This window comes from Lissotriton vulgaris, chromosome 1_1 (genome assembly GCF_964263255.1).
Source record: "Lissotriton vulgaris chromosome 1_1, aLisVul1.2, whole genome shotgun sequence".
Lineage (NCBI taxonomy): Eukaryota > Metazoa > Chordata > Amphibia > Caudata > Salamandridae > Lissotriton > Lissotriton vulgaris.
Window position 1 is genome coordinate 1387440321 of NC_141685.1, and position 19655 is coordinate 1387459975.

General features: G+C 42.9%; 1 protein-coding gene across 2 annotated transcripts in view; it reads left to right on the plus strand.

The window, feature by feature from the left end:
- The window catches only part of CADPS2 (calcium dependent secretion activator 2), a 2357592-nt gene that overhangs the window by 2113902 nt on the left and 224035 nt on the right, over nucleotides 1-19655 (plus strand). For both annotated transcript variants that reach the window (XM_086966845.1, XM_086966848.1), the window contains one exon: nucleotides 11449-11523. In XM_086966845.1, the coding sequence (XP_086822971.1) occupies nucleotides 11449-11523 (75 nt within the window). The remainder of the gene's footprint in view (nucleotides 1-11448; nucleotides 11524-19655) is intronic.

The window sequence follows — 19655 nt, forward strand, 5'->3', positions numbered from 1 at the left end:
TGCTTTTGTGCAGATTGTATTATGCTAGTCGTTATCAATGTTTTTTTAATCAACATATATTATTGAAGTTGTACATAGCTTTTAGAAATTAATTACATTACTAGCAATTCTGTTTGTTAGTGCATCTTTTTGCCAGATGTCTTGCTGGTCTATTAATTTATTTGATTCAGTCACCTCATGCATGTTAAATATTCAGTCCTCTGTACTTAGTCGCTTGTCTGTAGCTGATCCGATCAGTATGGGTCACTCCCTTCCTATGTCATTCCCTTGTTTGATCTTTCCTCCCTGCTGTCTTGGGCTTTACTATTCTGCCATTTTTTGTCAGTCTTCCCACATCTCAAATTTTTTAGAGCAACCCCCTCCTCGTACACAAGCTTTTTTTACCCATACAGCAATCCCATATTACCTATTCACTTGTTTTATGTTGGTGACAATGGGCTTCTCCACTGTTGCGTTATTTCTCTTTTTGTAACTGTCAAACTGGAGTTGATAAATAGGCTCTGATAGTGGTTTGCTGTTTATTAATCTCGTATTCCAAATATTATTGTGAGTGTATCCAGAGTCGCAGGTTCCTCTGCTACTTCACTGACTATTTTTTTCTCACCTATACCAAAAATGTAAGAGGTTGGGAGCAGACTGCCTCACATCTCAGCCCTCAATTCCCCCAATGCATCATGGTAAATCGAGTGCATGACAACACTTACTTCAGTAGTAGTCTTTACTTTTTCCCCCTGGTTGGTGCAGCCTGTGATGTGTAACTCTGGAGATGGGTTTCTGGAACAATTCCTTCATCAATAAAGAGCAACAAGTCATTTCTGGTGTGCTGGAAATGCTGCTCAAAGTCTTCTCAGGTCTCTGTACCACTCACAGGGGCTCAGGTGCAGCAACGCATGCTCATCAGCTTGGTAGCTCATAGGAGGCCTTTCAAACCTGATGAGAGTGGAACCAAACAGCCTTGAATCCCAGCACTCAATTTGCCCCTTTCATCATGGTAAATACATTGCATGATAACACTTACTTCAGTAGTAGTCCGTACTTTAGCATTTATAGCACCCCCAAAATGGCTTATTGCTCTCTACTGAGGAAGGAATTAATCCAGAAACATGTGTCTAGAGTTACACAGCACAGGCTGCACCAACAAGGGTGAAATATTAAAGACTTGTCCGTGTTTTTTGGGCTTGTTAACCCCTTCCATGCTGATGACGAACCCCAGCCGTCATGCACTACGGTGCTCGTGTGCTGATGACGGCTGGGGTTCGTCATGGCCCGCCCCTGTTCTTTTGTTTACCGCACAGCGGCGGAAACGGGCCAGCAGGGAAGGGGTTAATGTCTGTTCCTGTCTCATATATTTCTCCAAAATGGAAAGGGGTAGGGAACAGCATTGGTGCACGCCAAAGAGGATCGCTCGTCCATCCAATCCACAGTTAGCAAACTGAAGAGACAGCACTCCAGGAATCATGGAGCTCAATTAGAAGGTATATTTGGTGCAAGACAACGGGCTTTGTGTTTGACCTCACAGCTTTATCACAACCCAGTTTCTTAACATAAGGGGGCCCCATGTTAACGACAAACATAGTAGGGAAAAGGCAAAATGGATTTGTGCATCAATTGTCATGAACATAGAAACAAAGCTTATGTCATGTGCCTGATTCACATATATTTAAACCAACTTTTTCATGCAAAGCAATGCTGTACACATTAAAGACACTACATATAAAAGACAAAACCAACATAAGTGGGCTAAAGATTCTGCTAAAACCGCTGTAATATGTCAATTTCGCTGTACATCAGCTCAAGTCAATTGTATGTACTTGACACATGGATAACATACACTATTGGGCCAATTAGGACAATGCATTACTTTGCCTAGAAGCTAACTCCGAAGTCCTATGGCATTCACTGATATAAGGTATGGCATCTGAGGCTGTTACATTTATGTGAACATGGTATACGCATTATTCTAATGCAATTTTTTAGATTATCAATATGGGTATAAAATGTTATTCTTCACGAAGATTTAAACATACCATCAGATGGTTAAAAAGAAAGACATGTAATTATAAACTATACATCCAACCAAATTTAGAATATAATTAGAGAAACATCCCAAAGCAAAACATTACAATAACGCTTCATAATTGTCTCTGATGCTTTCACAAGCTGACAAGTACTATGTTGCAGTTTCGGTCAGCTAACGAGTGCACCCCTGTCATCTGCTACAACTTGCACCATAATATCCTGGCTGAACCACATGACAAGATCTGAAGCTGTACCCTTAGTTGGCCCACTGTCAGGGTGCAACTCCAGTGGAGTGAGAATGGCAGCAGCCAGTGCGGATATCATACAACAAGGAAAATAGACCACTCATCCTAATGTCTGTTGTACCTGCATTCACAAATGTCTAGACCACCAATACATTTTTGTAACTCTCAACAATCGAAAATCTCGCAAGAGCTCATCAGCAATATGTAGTGAAGAACATTAAAGACATCATGTCCTATCATCAACACAGAGGTCTCTTGCTGATTTCCCTTGAAGCCAGCACAGTTCAAGACATGAATCACAAAGCGAGTCAGTCAGTCAAATATTCTTTATTTCGGCATAAGCCATAAAAGAAGCAGCAAGAATAAAATCACAAAGCACATACCTGGGGCCATATTACAAAAAGTGCCATGCCGGTACAACGGGTGTTTGCTCCTGCTTTGCACGCCGCTGGGGCACTTTGGTATTACAGAAGGGGCCACAGACACTTGTGCGTCCCCTTCTGTACTACCAATAGCTCTGTAATACCATAAGCACCAACACTATCATCAGAGGCAATTTTCTCATTTCCATGGGTGTGTGGCCTCTGTGCCTGCGCCGTATTACAAAAGCGGGCGCAGAGGCAAAGAAGCTGTCAGGAGGCTCTCTGACAGTGCGCCAGCTTAAAGTTGGTGCACTGTCAGTGCGCCCCCTGATGGCAGCTTTCTGGAGAAGGAAAAGAGGGTCCCATGGACCCACCATACATCCCTTGCAGGCAGGTGCAGTCACTCACTGCACTTACTTGCAAGGGGCTCTCTAATCTCCCTTAAAAGTGTAGGCAGGCTGCCACCTGCACTGTGAAACATGGGGTGGCTTCAAAGCAGCCACTCTGTTTTTCATCCTGAATGCGCTTCCCTGGGGGCAGTGTAAGGCTGCGGCTGCCCTGGGGCCAGTGCATTCCTCCTAATATGGTGCATTTTCCTTGTTTACCTTTTAAAAGGTGCACCCGCTCCAAATATGGAAAATGTGCTAAATGTATGATACGGCCCCTAGAGACTTAGTACATACAAGGAAGACATGTTATCCCTCCTAAATGTACCACTGCTGCTGTGGACAATCTCCCCTTTAAATAATGAGCCCTGTGTTTTGACTCCAATGCAAATAAACTGAACTTAATTTCTGTCTGACACAAAACAACACTAACATTTCACACAAAGGATAACCCGCTAGCATGAATTCTCAACAGTGGTCCCAGTCCACAGCTGCCAAAGGCAGATACAGAGTTCCCCATTCTGGACACAAAAAGGACAATGTCAAAATGAGACTAAACAATGTCATCCGAAAGCACACCTTGTAACTGATTTTTTAGATTTCAAGATCTATTGTTAAAGATTTCTCCCAGCCTGAATGAAGCACAGCAAGAATCTTTGTGAGAGGGCACAGCCAACCTGTACTGACGTTCATCCAGTGTGCTATCTAAGTTAACTGGTGTATCTCCCTACACTTTGGATTTATCCTAATCCGTTCTTTGTTCATTTAAGTAACATCCTGTCTACTATTCTTTTGCCAGTTATTGCCATAGATGTGTTATATTTTTGCTCATCCATCCTGGGTCTTACAGGACGTATTTTTGCATGTATTTTCTCCTCCATTCACTACTTGTCCTGGAACTCTAGCAATACTATGACGTCCATGGAAGCTCATTTTGTTAAGAGTCTACTGAGTAGTTCACTGTCCGAGAAATCCAATTAAATCATCACATAACCTGCTTGTTAGCCTTCATAAGCTTCTCCATAGGGAAGGTATTAATTGAATCCACTTAGAATCTCAACGTCATCTTCATTAGAAGCAGTTCCACGAAACTCAAGGGTAGATGTATTATTTATTGCACTGATCAGAGTTGTTTTATGGTATATGCAGGCATTTTGTGTCCCCTGCAGTTATCTAAGTACCAGTAAACATTGAATACTCGGTTGCAAACCTGCCACCAACTTCAATATAATTCGAAAACGTTATTCGAATACAAGGTGTATCCCTAAAAGTACAAAGCAAAGCGAGGAAATACATACAATATAAATAGTTAAATGCGCAATACATGAACAAAAACATACAAAAAATGTAAATCACAGTCTTCCGAGAAAATTGAATGAAGTATGAAATACAAAGTTTCATCTTTGCAGCAGACCTATATAGTATTCATGGTACGACGGGCTCTACAACTCCTTTAAAAAAACACCCAAATGGATAGTTTGTCCACGACCAACATATTAAAAAAGTATTTTAGTTTAGTCAGAACTGTATTTAGTTAACAGGGCTTTCTTTTTTGCCTTTTGGGAGCATGTGCTCATGTTACTGTGTTTTTCCTATTTTTCCATGAATTAAGAGCTATCAGTGTAGCAGAAGCAGTTGAGGTTCAATGAGAAGATGATGCCGGATAGAAGGATGAGATGAGAGGAGGAGTGTGGCGATTGTGTTGCCTTTAGGCGAACAGACAGTGGAAAGGAGTGGCACTGAGGAGAAAGGAGGACGTGGCATTATAAGGAATATTTCAGGGAGAAATTAGGCATTCCAGTGTGAACCATCCCATGTATTTTATGCTGTCAAGTCGCTGAACTAGTATAGGGTAATTAACAGCATAACAGGCAGAGAGGCCAACTAGCGCATGTACTGTTGATCAATAGTAGTTTTGACTTCGCCCTCTATTGCCAACAAGGCAACTTCAGTGCCATAACCATGGCTGAAACTAATTTAATAGCTTTGAAGGGATAAAGGGCTCTTTTGGAGAGTCATTAGTTTGTTTTCTTCCCATTTTTGTGGCCTGTTAGAAAGTCAAAGAGTTCTTGAAAGGGAGAGATTTGGTGTACTTCGTTAAATATTTTGTGATGGCTTGATGGCTTATGAGTCCAAGCAGGAGTAATGAAGCATTTTTACTTTTTTGGTGTTTACTTTTTATTGGAGTCGTTTGTGGGTGTTCTTATCACAGTGGAGCCAACAAACAGACTTGTATGCTTCTGAGATAAATAATATGACTACCATTGACTTTAGAATTGGTCAATTTGTTTAATTACAGGAACATGAAGCTGCTTAAATGGGGCACTGAGCCTCCTATAAAGTGGAAGTTCTTATTTTTATTATTCGTTTTTTTCAACGTGACTTGTAGTTGATTAAAGTGAAAAAAACAACAGAAGGGAAGTGACTATTATGTTTTGAATGTATACATACCTGTTTCCGGACTGGAACGTGTGTCAGGGGTCGACCTTAAGTGCAAAAAGCCAGATTCAGCATCCAAAGGTGCATTCTGGTATCGGAGATTAGAAGAGAAGTGGTGGCATTCATAGCAGTTCCACCAGTTATATTTTTTGTTTGATTGTGTCTTTTATTAAAACAAATACAATTATACAGTTAACAATTTTTAAAGAGATTGTATTAAATATTTGAGATGGGGAATCTGTATAAATGAACTCTTGCAGTAAAGTGTTCTTCTTTAGTTTACTTTTTCTGTAACTTAAATGTGCTTCATAAGAATTGACAGTCTCTTTATCTCCAAGACATTAATGGATGTATTGACTCACGGAGGACGAATGTTTTGTTAATCAGCAATCCAGTAGCTCCCACCACCCCGTCCCGCAAAGGTAGATATGTACTGCCCTTCAAAAGCATGACGTCTAGAAGGAGAAAATAAGCCATCTTGCATAGAGTGGAGGCCATTTTATGTGAATTTCTGGTGTTTATCTTCATGGCTGCCTTTATCTTCCAACTATTCCTGGCTCAAGAATCCAAATGTATACTGGGTTATACAGGTGTTTACAAAAGGAACTTAAACACATACAGTAAGAAGCACCATTATTTATGGAACTGGGAAGCGATATAAAACACGTCTATAATCAGCGGATGTGTCATCCTCAATTCGCCTGTCCCTGTCGACAGCTGGCAGTCAATATGGCGTGCGATTTCCACCCAAGTATCCTGTTTATTTGATTGTTTTGAGTGAAGAAACTCAGCTTTTGGAAAACAAGCAGCATGCGAAAGCCAAAAGCTTAAGCAGAAATAATTTCCCGATTGGCGCCTTCGTGCTTGGCTGTACGAACACCCCCAGCAGCATCCTGAAGATAACACTTGGGGTGACGCTATATGAGGCGCGGGCCTTGCAGTACCAATTTCAACTATTATATTGTATTGTGTTGTAAGTGTATTTATATAGCGCTTACTACCCCTGACGAGGCGTCAACGTGCTTTATAAATCATTGCATCAATCATTTCTTAAGGCTTAATGCCACTCTTAATCTTTTGATGAGCTCTGGCAAAATACCAGTAATCTGGCAAATGTACGGCGGTGTTAGCCTTTTTTATTTTATTGTTTTCGCCCTTTGTTCCATTTCTGATATGCGTTTGTTGCTAACAATTTTCTAACCGATTGGCATTGCAATGTCGATGTAAATGCCATATCACAAGGTGTGCGCGAGGAAGTAGTAATGAGAGGTCCAAAATCTTTAATCACAGATACCATGCACTTCTGATCACATCTCTGAAGACGAGCTGGAAACTTGTGCACCCTATGGGTTTTTCAAGTTTGTGAGGGAAGGCCCTCAACAGGGGAGGGTGCATCAAAGGCCTTTTTTTGCTGTTGTTTCGTTTTTATAAAGCCCCAGCCCCTCTCAAGGGCCTGCCCCTCCAAATACCCTCTGTTTCTCCTCCGGAACTGAGAGGCTCAGATGGATCTTGTCCTCTTCAAAGCATCACTCCTCTCTTACAGGACGAAAAATATTTCAAGTTTGACAGGTCTACATTTAGTGTTAAATATAGGAAGGTGCAATTGAAAGCAGAGAGTGTCCCCATTTTCCTACCCAAGCATGACGTGCACTCCTTACCTGATCTTGTGCAGTGCCTGCGAGACACTGTGGAGCAGAGAATCATGTGGTAAAGCAGGCATCAGCAGTATAAAACCTCTTTCTTGCTGACAGGCGGTTTTTATTATCCTCTGGGGGCATTGTGGTTTCTGCGATACACAACATCACCTAGACATGATTGTCATGCTCTGAACTTATTCCAGTGCTCTGGGCGCATACAACAGGGCCACCCAACAAGACTTATCTGAAATGGTTCCAGCACCTGTCTCTGCTTACAGGGAGGTATAAGGCTGTAAAAGGATTATTCTTTAAGTTGATTGAGTCAACAAATACGTAGGTGCTCCACTACCCCGGAACCAATAAGAGAACAGACTTTGGCACCAATTGTGAAGAGAAGTCTAACTCCAAAAAAGATGCTCCTAACTCTTTGCTCTGATAAAGGCTGTGATAAACAACCAACGATGAGAATGAAGTTGCACTGCAACATTTGCATGGTGCTACGTGGAGCTTTGAAGCACTTGACTACATGGCCAGCATGCCACACTGTGTACTGTTGCAAGGATTCTGCACATACACCGAACTATGCGCAGGATTATGGGATCTTGATGTGTAGGGGCAGAACCTTCCTACCGCCTCAGTACCAACAAACCCAGGACCGACTAGCTAAAGTGTCCCACTTGACTTGTTCTCCTACACAAACACTGTGAAACAAATGATTAGACAACCCAGAACACAACACTCTTGGATCTCTCAGGAATCGCGATAAAAAGACACACCTTTTTGTTCACACTCTCGTACCTGTCCACAATAAGATTTGACCGAGACACGAATAAAGTTCAAAATGTTTATTTTAACTAACGTGCTCTAACATGCAGTATACGTGCCACAACAATCAGAAAAATGCTTAACAGTAATACAGTTAGCATCGCAGCCAGTCCATACATTATGAAGGGAGATGTCATCTTATAAAGACAATGGAGAAAGGACGATAGTGCCTAACCTCCCTCCCCTTGGAAAAAGAAGTATTATTATATGTTAGAAGATCTCTGGGTTTTGTCAGCAGACCCCATACCTTAGAGTATAGGTGGGATTTCTACATCAAAGGAAAGTGTTGCACTTCTCCCTGAAAAGGTCTTTCTCCAAGTGTCTCTTTCATAAACCTGTATCCCCGTAATATCAAGGCACGAGTCTCCAGCCGCTGCTGCAGTGGTATGTTTTGTCTAGGTGCTAGGGCCTGACCAGGACAGAATACCAAGGGGCATTGTTTATCGACCTTGCTCCCAATGTTCAGACAAAACTTAAGGAATAGGCTAAGAACAAACACAGCAGACAGTACTCATGTGAAATGCAAAAACAGATTCTTGCAAAAATATAGTTATGTAGTAACATACGCAAAAGCAGCATCTGGGCTGCATGAGCCATGCTAACTTAGTGATGTCGACAATGTACCTATCGGCCACATGACAGTAGGGTGTGTGTTTGGAATGGTGTTGACATTGATCCAATGTGGAAAGTGTTTCAAGGTCTTGCGTGAGGACCACCAAGGTGAAGCTACAGTGTCTGGGATGCAGCACTTAGTTGAGTGATAGATGAAGATGTGTGAGCGGTGCACAGTTTATGGTTTTAAGTAATCTGGCAGCTTTGAACAGCTCTGCAAGTCCCTTTATGGATTGTCTTATAATCATAGTCCAAGTGGTTGGTTACTGCACTGGGTTGTTCAGTCTGAAATGTTTTGTTGAACATTTATTGTCCTGAGCAGGGGTACTTTGGAAGCAGAAATTTTGGTGAAATCTGTTAGAATGGACTTTGTTACCCTTACCCCTGTCTTTGTGAGATCTCAAAAAGTGAATATAGTAGCCACTCATTGACTTGGCACTACCATCAGTCTATGAAAAGTACAACCCCATAACCAGTGTGTGAAGAAGGCAATTTGGGCATGGTTGTACCTGCCAGTACAACACATTGGCCTCGGTTTGCAACCAGTTTGTGAAAAGCAGGGGCATACCACCCCTGGTGCTCTGCATGAGCACAGCTTAATAAGTAGGAGACCCGGGACACGTATGACGAGGGAGAAATGGGGAGAAGATGAAACAATAGAGGAAGAGCAGCTAGGGAAGGAGAGTGAGAAATCAGATGAAATAGAGACACGGGAATGGGTACAACATGTAGGCAAACTGTCAGATATTTAAAGAATATAACATTCCGAAGAATAAACGACCCCAGTGTGTGTACAGGGCGGCACTTTGTACTAACAGGGTCTATCACCTGAAAACACACGGCACGTATTATGGCTGAATTTTCTAAAATAAAGCACGTCATTTACCTGAATCTCTATTTTGTATTTTCTTTAAAACCACCGTCAATTCTCCTTCCCTATCAAATTCACACATGAACCCTGTTCCATAGGCGAGATTTTTCTGTGAATGCCACTAAGGAAATGCAATTTTTTTGACACACAACATGACATGTTCCACAACAGTGGCAGTGGCACTGTACTTAACATTCCAAACTATACAAAGTCCTTACCCTCAGAGGTGTTTTGTGAGCCATTGTGGACGCAAGGCCCAGAGAAGGCATTTAATTTCAGAGATATAGCCCATAGCATAAAGAGTATTTCGACCAAAGACAGCGAGGAGCACTGTACGGTCCCCCCATGCTCGTGGTGGTCAACATGGGGATGTGTGTTTTTACTTGGACATTGACCATTTTCACATAGGCATTCTCAGTGTTTTGATGACCTGCAGAAAAGGTGTTTATTTATTATTGGAAAGTATTTGCCATTAGGGATGTGAAATAAAAATTTTATGTACTTATTTCAACCACAAGATGAGAGCTACAGAATAGACACTATGTGGGCATTGTAATGTAATGTAATGTATGTGTCTTGTAAAGCGCACTGCTGCCCTGAGGCGTTGTGGCGCTGTAGACCGCTGGGGAACCCGTCCTGGCTATCCCTGTGAGATGGTCCCTACTGGGTATCTCCAAGTTGAAACCAGGCATCCCCAGCGAATGTGGGGGGCCGTTGTAGAGATGAGGCAAGCTTATGCCCAGAGTTGCCGTGTGTGATCCCTGGTTAGAGTAGGCACCGAGGCGAGAATTATCGAGTCCGCTGACCCTGGTCCACGACCCTTGTGAGTATTTCTACAGTAGTGTAGAATTGCTGGGTGTTCATTTTCATTTCTTGTATCTTTTGAGGTCTGGTGTTAGCCAATACCTTTTGATTTTACTAAAATATATGTTCCCCTAAGTGTCAGTGAATACAATGGCAATGTGTGTTTTTATTTTTACCAAAACATATTTTTGCTTTAAGACAATTTTTTCAAGATTGTCGAGGGCCTGCCAGTTTCCTGTGTAATAAAGCATTGCAAAATTCACGACAAAACAAAAGAAGTATTGACAAAGCCAATAACAGAACTATTGGTTTTATCATCGCTTCTTTATTGTGTGACCCCATGTTTCAGCAACAGAACTGACGCCCCCTAGAGGCTGCTTCTCTTCTCTCCATGGCAGCTGCTCCAAGGAGACATGATCTGGCTGCATGGTTTCAATCAGTGAAAGACATCATTTCACTGAGCACTGGGGAAAATACACTCAAAGAAAGGTCTCTAAAAAAATAGTCCAAATGAAATTATCGTCTGAATAGGTCACTGAACTAAGGGTCAGGGCGCCCTGTCTGCTGCTAGAAAATATTTTGTGTTGTAATCTGAAGGGTAAACGCGGTGTAGTCTCAAATTGCACTTCCTGAAATACCCCCTTTTAACGAAGGCGCAGCAAAGACTAAAGACGGGTTTATTGTGTCCTCTTCGCCTGTTTGTTTGCGGCATCCACTCAGCTCTGTTGCTTGCGCTGGGGTGTTGGCCCCACCTCGGTATAATGCTGCGGCTTTGTGAATCCCTGCTTGCATTGGTGACAGAAAAGGCCTTTCTGGCCTCACCGATGGGTTCTGGTTTCATTCCAGGAGCGGCTCTCGAGGAGCGGCTGAAAGCAAGTTGTCAGACATGAGCTGCTGTATTAATTAAACCTTTTATTAGCCTTTTTAGTTTGTCCAGCTCAACTAGCCCTTTATGAGAACACATAGCCACCTTAATTATTGAGCGAGACAAAGGTAGCTGCGCATTCCTTTGCCTGAATGAGCTAAAAAGACTGATTCAGCTAAATCAGCCCATTAGCTACTAAACTCAGCGGTGTGCATGGGAACTTTCGCACCCCACAAGACAAAAAAGTAGGGATGGAGGGATCATTTTCCGGGTTTTTGTTCTTCTTCTGGTTAGCCCAATCTTTGTGCGTGTGATGTGTGCTGGATGGTGTATCAGCGCTAATGTGTGTAATCATGCACGTTTACTTTCTTTCCCAAATACAGCAGCAGTACCACTCCAAAGTGGATGACTTGATTGACACAGCTGTCAAGGACATCATTTCGCTTCTAGTATCAAAGGTAAAGTAATGCACAGTAATGGACTATCTGAGCGTACGTTTGTGTTCATTGTGTTGGTCATGGGCTAGCGGGTTACTTGCACAGACAACTGATACCAATTGCAGGAATTTTTTATTTGTACTGTGGAAGTGAAAATAAAATAATGCTCATATACTCTTCAAAGAGATTTATAAAAGTTGTTATTTTGGAAATATGTTGGCTCATAACTCCGTATAAGAACCATCCATCATAGGTTCAGGGAGAGAGGTATGAAGTGGAGTTTTGATGCTTCATATGTGCAGGATGACAAAAGTCTTGTTTAAACATTGTAATGTTGGTTTAATATGGGTATATTTTTTGTAGTGGGGTTTGATGCATCTCCTGTAATTGCCACATAGACTAAAATTGGCGTTTAACCCTTTAAGGCAGATCCAAGATCAAGCTGTGTTGACATAGCAATGACCACTGCATGTTGTACTGTTGTGTCCACATGCCCTGAGTGCCTAATTATGTGTATCTGATATCCTGGGTTTTGATTTGGCCCAAGCACCACACTCATCTAGTGTGTATGAAGACCTTTCCCCCGATACACGTGTTGTCTTGGACCTGACCTGTGACCTCTAGGGACCCACCAAGCATGTGCTCATTGTACGGGTAGTGGAATACTGTCCCTGTCATGGTTTAGTATGTAGAGAGGTGGTGACCGCATACTGTGTTTGTGAATCTATGGTTGTGACCAGACCTTTTTTATCTGTGTTGAGTTGAGGGTGACTGGTCCATTTATGTATAAGTTCCTCTTCTATGAGCTAACCTAGATCCTAGTGCTAACACTTCAAGTGTATGTTGGGCATGCTTGTGTATGTAGCCCGGGTGGTACATGCATCGTGATTTTGAGGGAACTTGAGTAATGGAGGTCTGCGAGATCCATTTTGGATACGCCAAACCTGGACTTCTGCACAAGATGGAGATGAGGTGGTTTTCCCTGAAAGCGGAGGTTTATTGCTGACATTCCTAAAACTGGAGGTAGGAGATGCAGAGGCTTTAAGTGGGGAAAGAAGAGACAACAATTCTTTAGAAATTAGATAAGGCCTTTTGCTCATAGGAGCTGATGATTAGTCAGACATTTGGTAGATGGTGGGAGTGAAGGGATGGGACTTCAGTCTCTGTTGTTCAGGGTAAGAGAGACCCCTAAGTTGAGACCAGCTTTTTGTCTTTTCCCCTGCTAAATCTTCAGGAAAGGTGCCTGGAGAAGATACTTGAAAGGAGAACCATCCCAAACCGGTTTTAAAAGTGATATGATATAGACATTTAGTATAGTGCACAAATCACTGCAGGAAGAGTATCTTGGCGGTGCACTACTCCGAGAGGGGAGAGCATTATAAAACAACCAAGTCTTCAGCCCCTTCTTTAAGGAATTAAAGTCAGGTCAGAAGACGAAACTAAGAACGAGTTTATTCCAGTAGTAGAGTGTTGTGTAAGAAATCCTTGTCTTGAGGTATGTATGCACGGAATAACCAGAAGCAACTTATCCGGGGACCTTAGGTATCTTTGCAGAAAATGGATCAACATCTCCAGTCTGCTTGACTGTATAAAAGTTGGACCCGCTGACCCAATTGTTCTTCCAGTTATAAGTTCTTTTTGACCACGGAAGGGAGTGCACTGCAGAGTACTCAGATGACTGCTATTCAACCACAGATCGTGTCTGCCTGATAGCCAGTTTACAAGAGTTGGGGGGACACCACCTGTGCCCACCCCATGCTGCAAGAACTGTCTACCTGTCTTGAATCACCTGGAAGCCAGCCAGCCTGCCTGGTGAGAGTGTGAAGAAGTCCACCACTTCTGTAAAAGGAGTGACTCTCCAGGAGGAATGAGGTGCAGCCTGACCCCAGTGTGTAGGTTTGCAGAAGCTAAAGATGCACTGAGTAATCCGCGTGCACTGATGTTCGCAGGTACCAACTCAACAATGGGGTTTCTAGTGGGAATCAAGAAGTTGTGGCGTGACCTGAGCCACTTAGCCCTATTTGTAAAGTTGTGCTGTGACCTTAGCCACTGTGCCCAAACTGTGAAACTGTGGTGTGGCCTGAAGCTGCTACACCTGTACACATAGCTGCTATATGACCTGAGACCACAACATGCCTGATGACGTGGTCCACCACACAATTGATCAAGATCCAAACAGCCCGAATGGGGCTGTACCGAGCACCTGATGCACCATCTGTGAGAAGATCCAGTAGGTCCATGAGCCGCCACCCTCAACTGCATCACCTCAGCATACACAACTACTGAGGAGGCTGAGAGGAACTGCAGCCTGATACTCAGCCCAGATGAGGGCGAGCAAGCAAGCATTGGAGGAGCTAGGCAGCATCCTGAGAAGCAGTAGCCCTTTCACTGATTGAAAGAGACTCATTAGGGGAGAACCAATTAACTGAGTTAAAAAGAGTAACTCTTGTGTGTGCTACCATATTCTACAGCCTAATCACACTAGAACAAGACCTGGGGTGGGAATCACCTGGGCGATAAGGGCGGGACAAGGATCAATATTGGGAAGACGCCCTGACCTACTTTAGTGCCAGGATAAAGAATTGAATCGTGTACGTTTTCCTGTGTATAGTATTTAATTTTGTTGTGCATTAAAATACTTTACTTCTTAAAAGTCGGTCACTGGATTTAATAATCACTGAGTATGCTAATGTGTATTTGTTGACTACTGAGTTTGCCCAACCCCCGCACTACCTTCTTAAGTAGCCTGTGACTGCTCTCCATCACTAGCATTGAGAGTCAACTGTGAAAGGGGTTGTATTTGTCCGAGTTTGGACCCTGGACGTAAAAGGCAACCTCATCCCCAACGATTGAGACCCAGTAGCCCCTGCTTGCTATGTGTCCCCCGAATGGGGACAGACCATCTGGCAAAATATTGTTTCTTATTTCAGTATTCTGCACATGCAGTTGTTGTCTGCCATCCCCAAATAGAGTGTGAGCTTTTTGTTTACTTGTGGCACAAAACTGGGAGTTTCAATTGTGTGTTAGAGTTTAGAAATCCTCATGGACAGTGATAACTGCCACCTGGTTAATGCAGCTTTGCCCGGGGCGATGTACATTTGGGGTTGGACTGCTCAGCTAACTCTATGACCATGGCCTACACACTCTAGGGCAGTTCTGGTCTCAGTTCAGACACATGGGTTCTCATCACTTCAGCCTTCTTGATATGGAACCTCACAATTCCGGTGTCATCTGCTTCCTTTCATTCTCCATGGAGAACACAAATCAAAAGGCACCATACACTGGCAAGGCCACCCCTGAGTGAACATGAAACTGGAAATACACGACCTCTTCCAAGACTGCAGGCTTTACTGGACCTTCAACAAACACATTCAGGCAGTGCAAGACAAGATCTCCTCCGTTGTCTAACCGCATGAGGATCCTACTCTGGATTCAGGAGGTTCCCCGAACCTTCCGATTCTATCTCCCAACAAATATCTTCAGAAATGGAAGCTGTTTTCCCTTAAATGGGCGATCCAAATTCTCTTCTGTTGTGCGCTTTCTTAGAGTTGTCACCACCACCTTCATTTTCTTTTAAGTTGCAGAGACTAGTTGGTGCCATGACTGGTGCAGTGGGGTGCCTTGTGCGCTTTCTGAAATGCCTCAATTTGTGTTTGGAATGACCAAGCTTCAAGGGAGGATTAATAAGCCCTCATATGGGTTGTCTTTTTGTTACATTTCCTTTGGGAGACGTCCAAGCCATGGCTGTGGTTTACTGACTGGAGTCTCCACGCCTGCATACCTTCATCAGCTACCTTTCTGCTTCCCTGTCTTACTGATACATCCACGGTCATACCAGGAATACTGACGTCACTGTGAAGCAGCCATTTTCAAACTCTTTGTCAGACAGAAGCTTCTGCTCTGCTGTTTGAGCTCCCACTGACGCGCGAAGCATTGTTGTCAGGGGCGGACTGGCCGAAGCAGGCATCAGGCATTTTCCCAGTGGACCGAAAGGGTGGGGACCGTTTTTGATTCTGGGGGCCGGTTTTTCAGTAGTGCTGAAAAATTAGCCCCCTGTAACAAAAGCACAGAAGCAGTGTTTCTCACCAGCACAACCCTCACCCCCTTCCCGGCCGGTCTGACATAATTGCCAGGGCTGGTTTGTGTTGCCAGTCCAGCCCTGATTGCTGTCCATCCCTGGCTTGAATCTACCTATAACTGGAAGGCATTCAAATTCCTTTGGCGTTCATTACTCCTCAGCCTACGACGCTGGTACGCGCAAACGCCATACAGGTGACCACTTGCATTTCCACTTCTGGAGCCTCTATCCTACCTTTGGTGTCCTGCAAAGAACTACTTTCGCTGCGCTCCGTCGGCTGGCAGAGGAGGTCATGGAGCTAAGCCCAAACATGACAAGAATAAGAAACACAACCATACTAGTAATAAATGCATGACTTTAAGTGGGCCGTATCCCTATGGGTCTCAGACCCGGAATTATGGAAGAAAGGACGCCCTTCTGCTCTTTGTTACAAGGGTACGGTCAAATTTAGCATTGGACTCTAGACCCACCAAATGCCTATCACAGAAGATCAAACACCAGCACAATACATGTACCGTGACGAGGAAGAGGGATGCACTGTAAACGACTGTAAGAAACGGAGTCAGTGAGCTAGGTGCTTTTATCGAATATATAAACACAGCTTTTCATCCTTGTCAGTTTGGCAAATTGAGCGCCATTAGATTGGTTAATAGTAATACCGGTATTACAGTGCAGTGCTTAGAAGCATTAAAAGGCTAATATGGGGTGGTATGTAAAACTAAGCTATTATTTAAAGTGCGTGAATGCAATGGTTTATGTGCGGTATGCAGCACTCAGCGTGACTGTATTAGGGCCACTTCACTTAACCTGTAAAAAGTGAACAGTTTGTAGTAGAAGCTGCTTTAGATCAGGTTACACAACTTAGCAAAATCGGCCTTTTGTGTCTGCTTGTCAAAGGAGCGTCTGCTCTATAACCCCGTGTGCGGCTAGAGCAAGTCCCTTAATCCTCAAACAATTATATGCCATTGGGTGTTGTTTGGAATTATAAAAGGGATAAGTATGGCTTATGTTTTACAAGATAAAGAACACAAATTGAAAAAAAAACCTGTGTAAATGGGTCACAGTAAAACTGGAAATGTGGCAGGCACATAACAAGGGTGTGTAAAAGGTTAGTTATGAACATTGAGATGCAATGACGACTAAGACCAGGGCCTCATGCGTGCCCGTGTACATTATCTTGCCTTTTACCGTGCTCGTAGTATATGCCTATCTCTGGAAGGCACTGCTGGCAGGGACATTAGACCAAGTCCCCTTCAAGATCACTCTGATTGCAGCCCCCTGAAATCATCTCACTCCCTGGTGAGGCATGTGCAGAGATAAAAGAGAAAGACTGGTTTCATTTTGGGAGTCGAGGAAGGTAGAAGAGCACCTCTAGAGCTTGTTGACACATTTACCAGACATGATGAAAAAACTGAATTTCTGCTCCTTCATGTGTCTGGTCAAAACCTTCAGTTTGGTTAGTGCCACAATATGAAATCACTAGGGGCAGCGACCAGTAAGTCAGTCAGCTTTTCATCTAGGTAAAGCGAATTCCTAAACTACTACACACCTACTATTCAAGGCCCTAACATGAATAAGACCCCCAAAACCTCCAATTGGATTTGAAGGCCCAAGCATGTCGACAGATCTAAAAGACATACTTTAGAAAGACCATTATTATTTAAGAAAAGGCTCACACTGCACAGAGTTTATTGTAAGCACATTGAAATTACACCTTCAACCTTTTGCACTTTTTTATTGTGCCTCCCATTGTAAGCTAAATACTGCCCTAGAGACCGACACTTGTTCTAATGCTAGACACATGAGTATGCACATTTACATCCATAAAAGAACGTAACATTCACAAACAATTAATTGTGTGCAGGTAATGTTTATGTATTACGAAGTCTGTTTTATCTGTGTGTAAACTCTTCACAACCAAATACATTTTCCGTTATCTCACAAGCCCCCTCCCTATTGGTGAAGCTGTTCAATGTAATGAACGACACAGTCAAAAAAAATGCTTTTAAATGTCATTAATGTTTCATATCCACATTTCCTTGGAGTTGACTACAAGCTCCTTGAGGGTACAACCTACTATTACAGCTATTCATCTGGGCCAAAGCACTAAAAGACCATCTACGATCACATTACAAAAACAGGTCATTGGCGTGGGTCTGGGAAGGCTCGTTTCAGGTTCGCTAGGGCTTTCCTTAAATGGCCTTGTAAAAATCTTTAAATCTATTTCCTTCTCCGCCTGAAGCCATGACAGGTGAGCGGGTACTAGCAAAATGTGCTCTCTAGCAAAGGGTGGATCATGTAACCATGTTTTGAACATGGTGAAGCCTTCAAGTGAATGAGACAATAAGGCCCATGCAGGCCAATAGAAAGTGAATTAGCCATAGACAACATGAGTCAAAATAGTCACCAAAGGAGTAAGTTTTAGGAGCAAGATACATGAAAGGGCTGCCACATTTTTGCTGGTTACAACTGGAAGTTACAAAATCCTAATCACGCCTTAAGTTGACAGATACTGAAAAGATTATGGGCAAACCCAAACTACCAGGTTTTTAACCATGGGTGGTGTCCGAAGTGATGCTCTTTGCATTTTATAGCATTCAATCTTTGGTGGAGCCAGTGAAATATAGGCGCTTCCCACAAGGAGCTATAGTTATGTCCCTGGGGTGGCCACTGTGCTCTGGCACATCCAAGGAGCTAGAGATGGACAGCATTCCAGATCAAGGCACAATACTTATGAGGTACATCTGCAAATCCAGGTTGTGTTTCACTTTGGTGCCAGAGAGCTGAAAGTTGTGCTAACTCCTGCATTTTGCCTGGTCTTACTCCAACAACTGGTTTCACCAAAACGACAAAACAGAGACGGATTTTGAACTTTGAACCTGTTCGCTTTCGACTGCTGTTGTATAAGTGGATTTCAGAACTATCATGTTATGGTCCATCCTATTGAGCAAATGTCTTCTCATATATATGCACATATAAATTAATTCAGACTTTTCTGCTTCGGTAACAATGAAGTCCCTTTGTACCAGCACTATAATGTTGATCTGCCAAGGATAATCTTGCACAGAATGGGTTTGTCCTTACAGTTTCTGCCTTCTGTTCACACTCTTTCTCAAGCAAAACCCTTGAAGACTCTCAAAAGATCTCTGCCCAGATTGTATTTAACCTGCGTGGATGGTGTCAGGTTTAGCGAACACAGAGAAACTTGTAGGTGTACGTGCAGTTTGCAGAAGCTACACATATTCATGTCTTATAAATGATATTATCGGCTTGTTCCTACCTATAATCCAGCTGACCTGCTTTTTGCAATTTACTACTGAGCCCAGATGGCTTTGTGAGATGTGACAGGTTGCTTGTTCCCACACAGTACACCCTTGACAACCTTATTTCACCTTACAGACTACACGAGGTGAACAGTGGACTTCTGGAGATAACGACTCGCTAACTCCGTTATCTTGTTTCCTCATTAACACAGATGGTATGCTTGTTGCAGTTTGAGTTTATTTATTTTTTATGGTGGGATATTTTTTGTTCATGAACTGTTGTTAAATGTGACAGCTTTGCCCACAGTGACATCCAGACTTTTATATGGTTAATCGTGTTTCCCTATTATTATCATCACCTTCAGCGATATCAAACTGGTCTAATAGATGTTCACCAACGTAAAATGACATAAATCATTACATGACCATACAAATACACTGTCCACCCGGCACTTACCTCGAGAAAAAAAGATGTCCCAACTTTTTCATAGGATCTTGCTTCAGCACTGCTGAATTCCAGGTCTCCAGATACTGAGGCTGCCTTGCCTTCATCCACCTCGTGTCCCTTTCTTCCATCACCTTGTCCTTCCCATCTCTTTATCTCGCTCTTGCAAATTCTTTCCATCCTTGCTACCATCCTTTGTCATGGTTTTACTATTTCATCCTGCTTTTGCTAATTTCTTTCTTTTCTCTCTTGGTCTAAGGCAAAGTCTGATGGTGAAGAATACATTTCCCCAAAACGAGTGCCGGTGCCCACCTTCTGCATGCAACCTTCAACATTGTCACTGTTTCCACTAAATACTCTTCCCGTC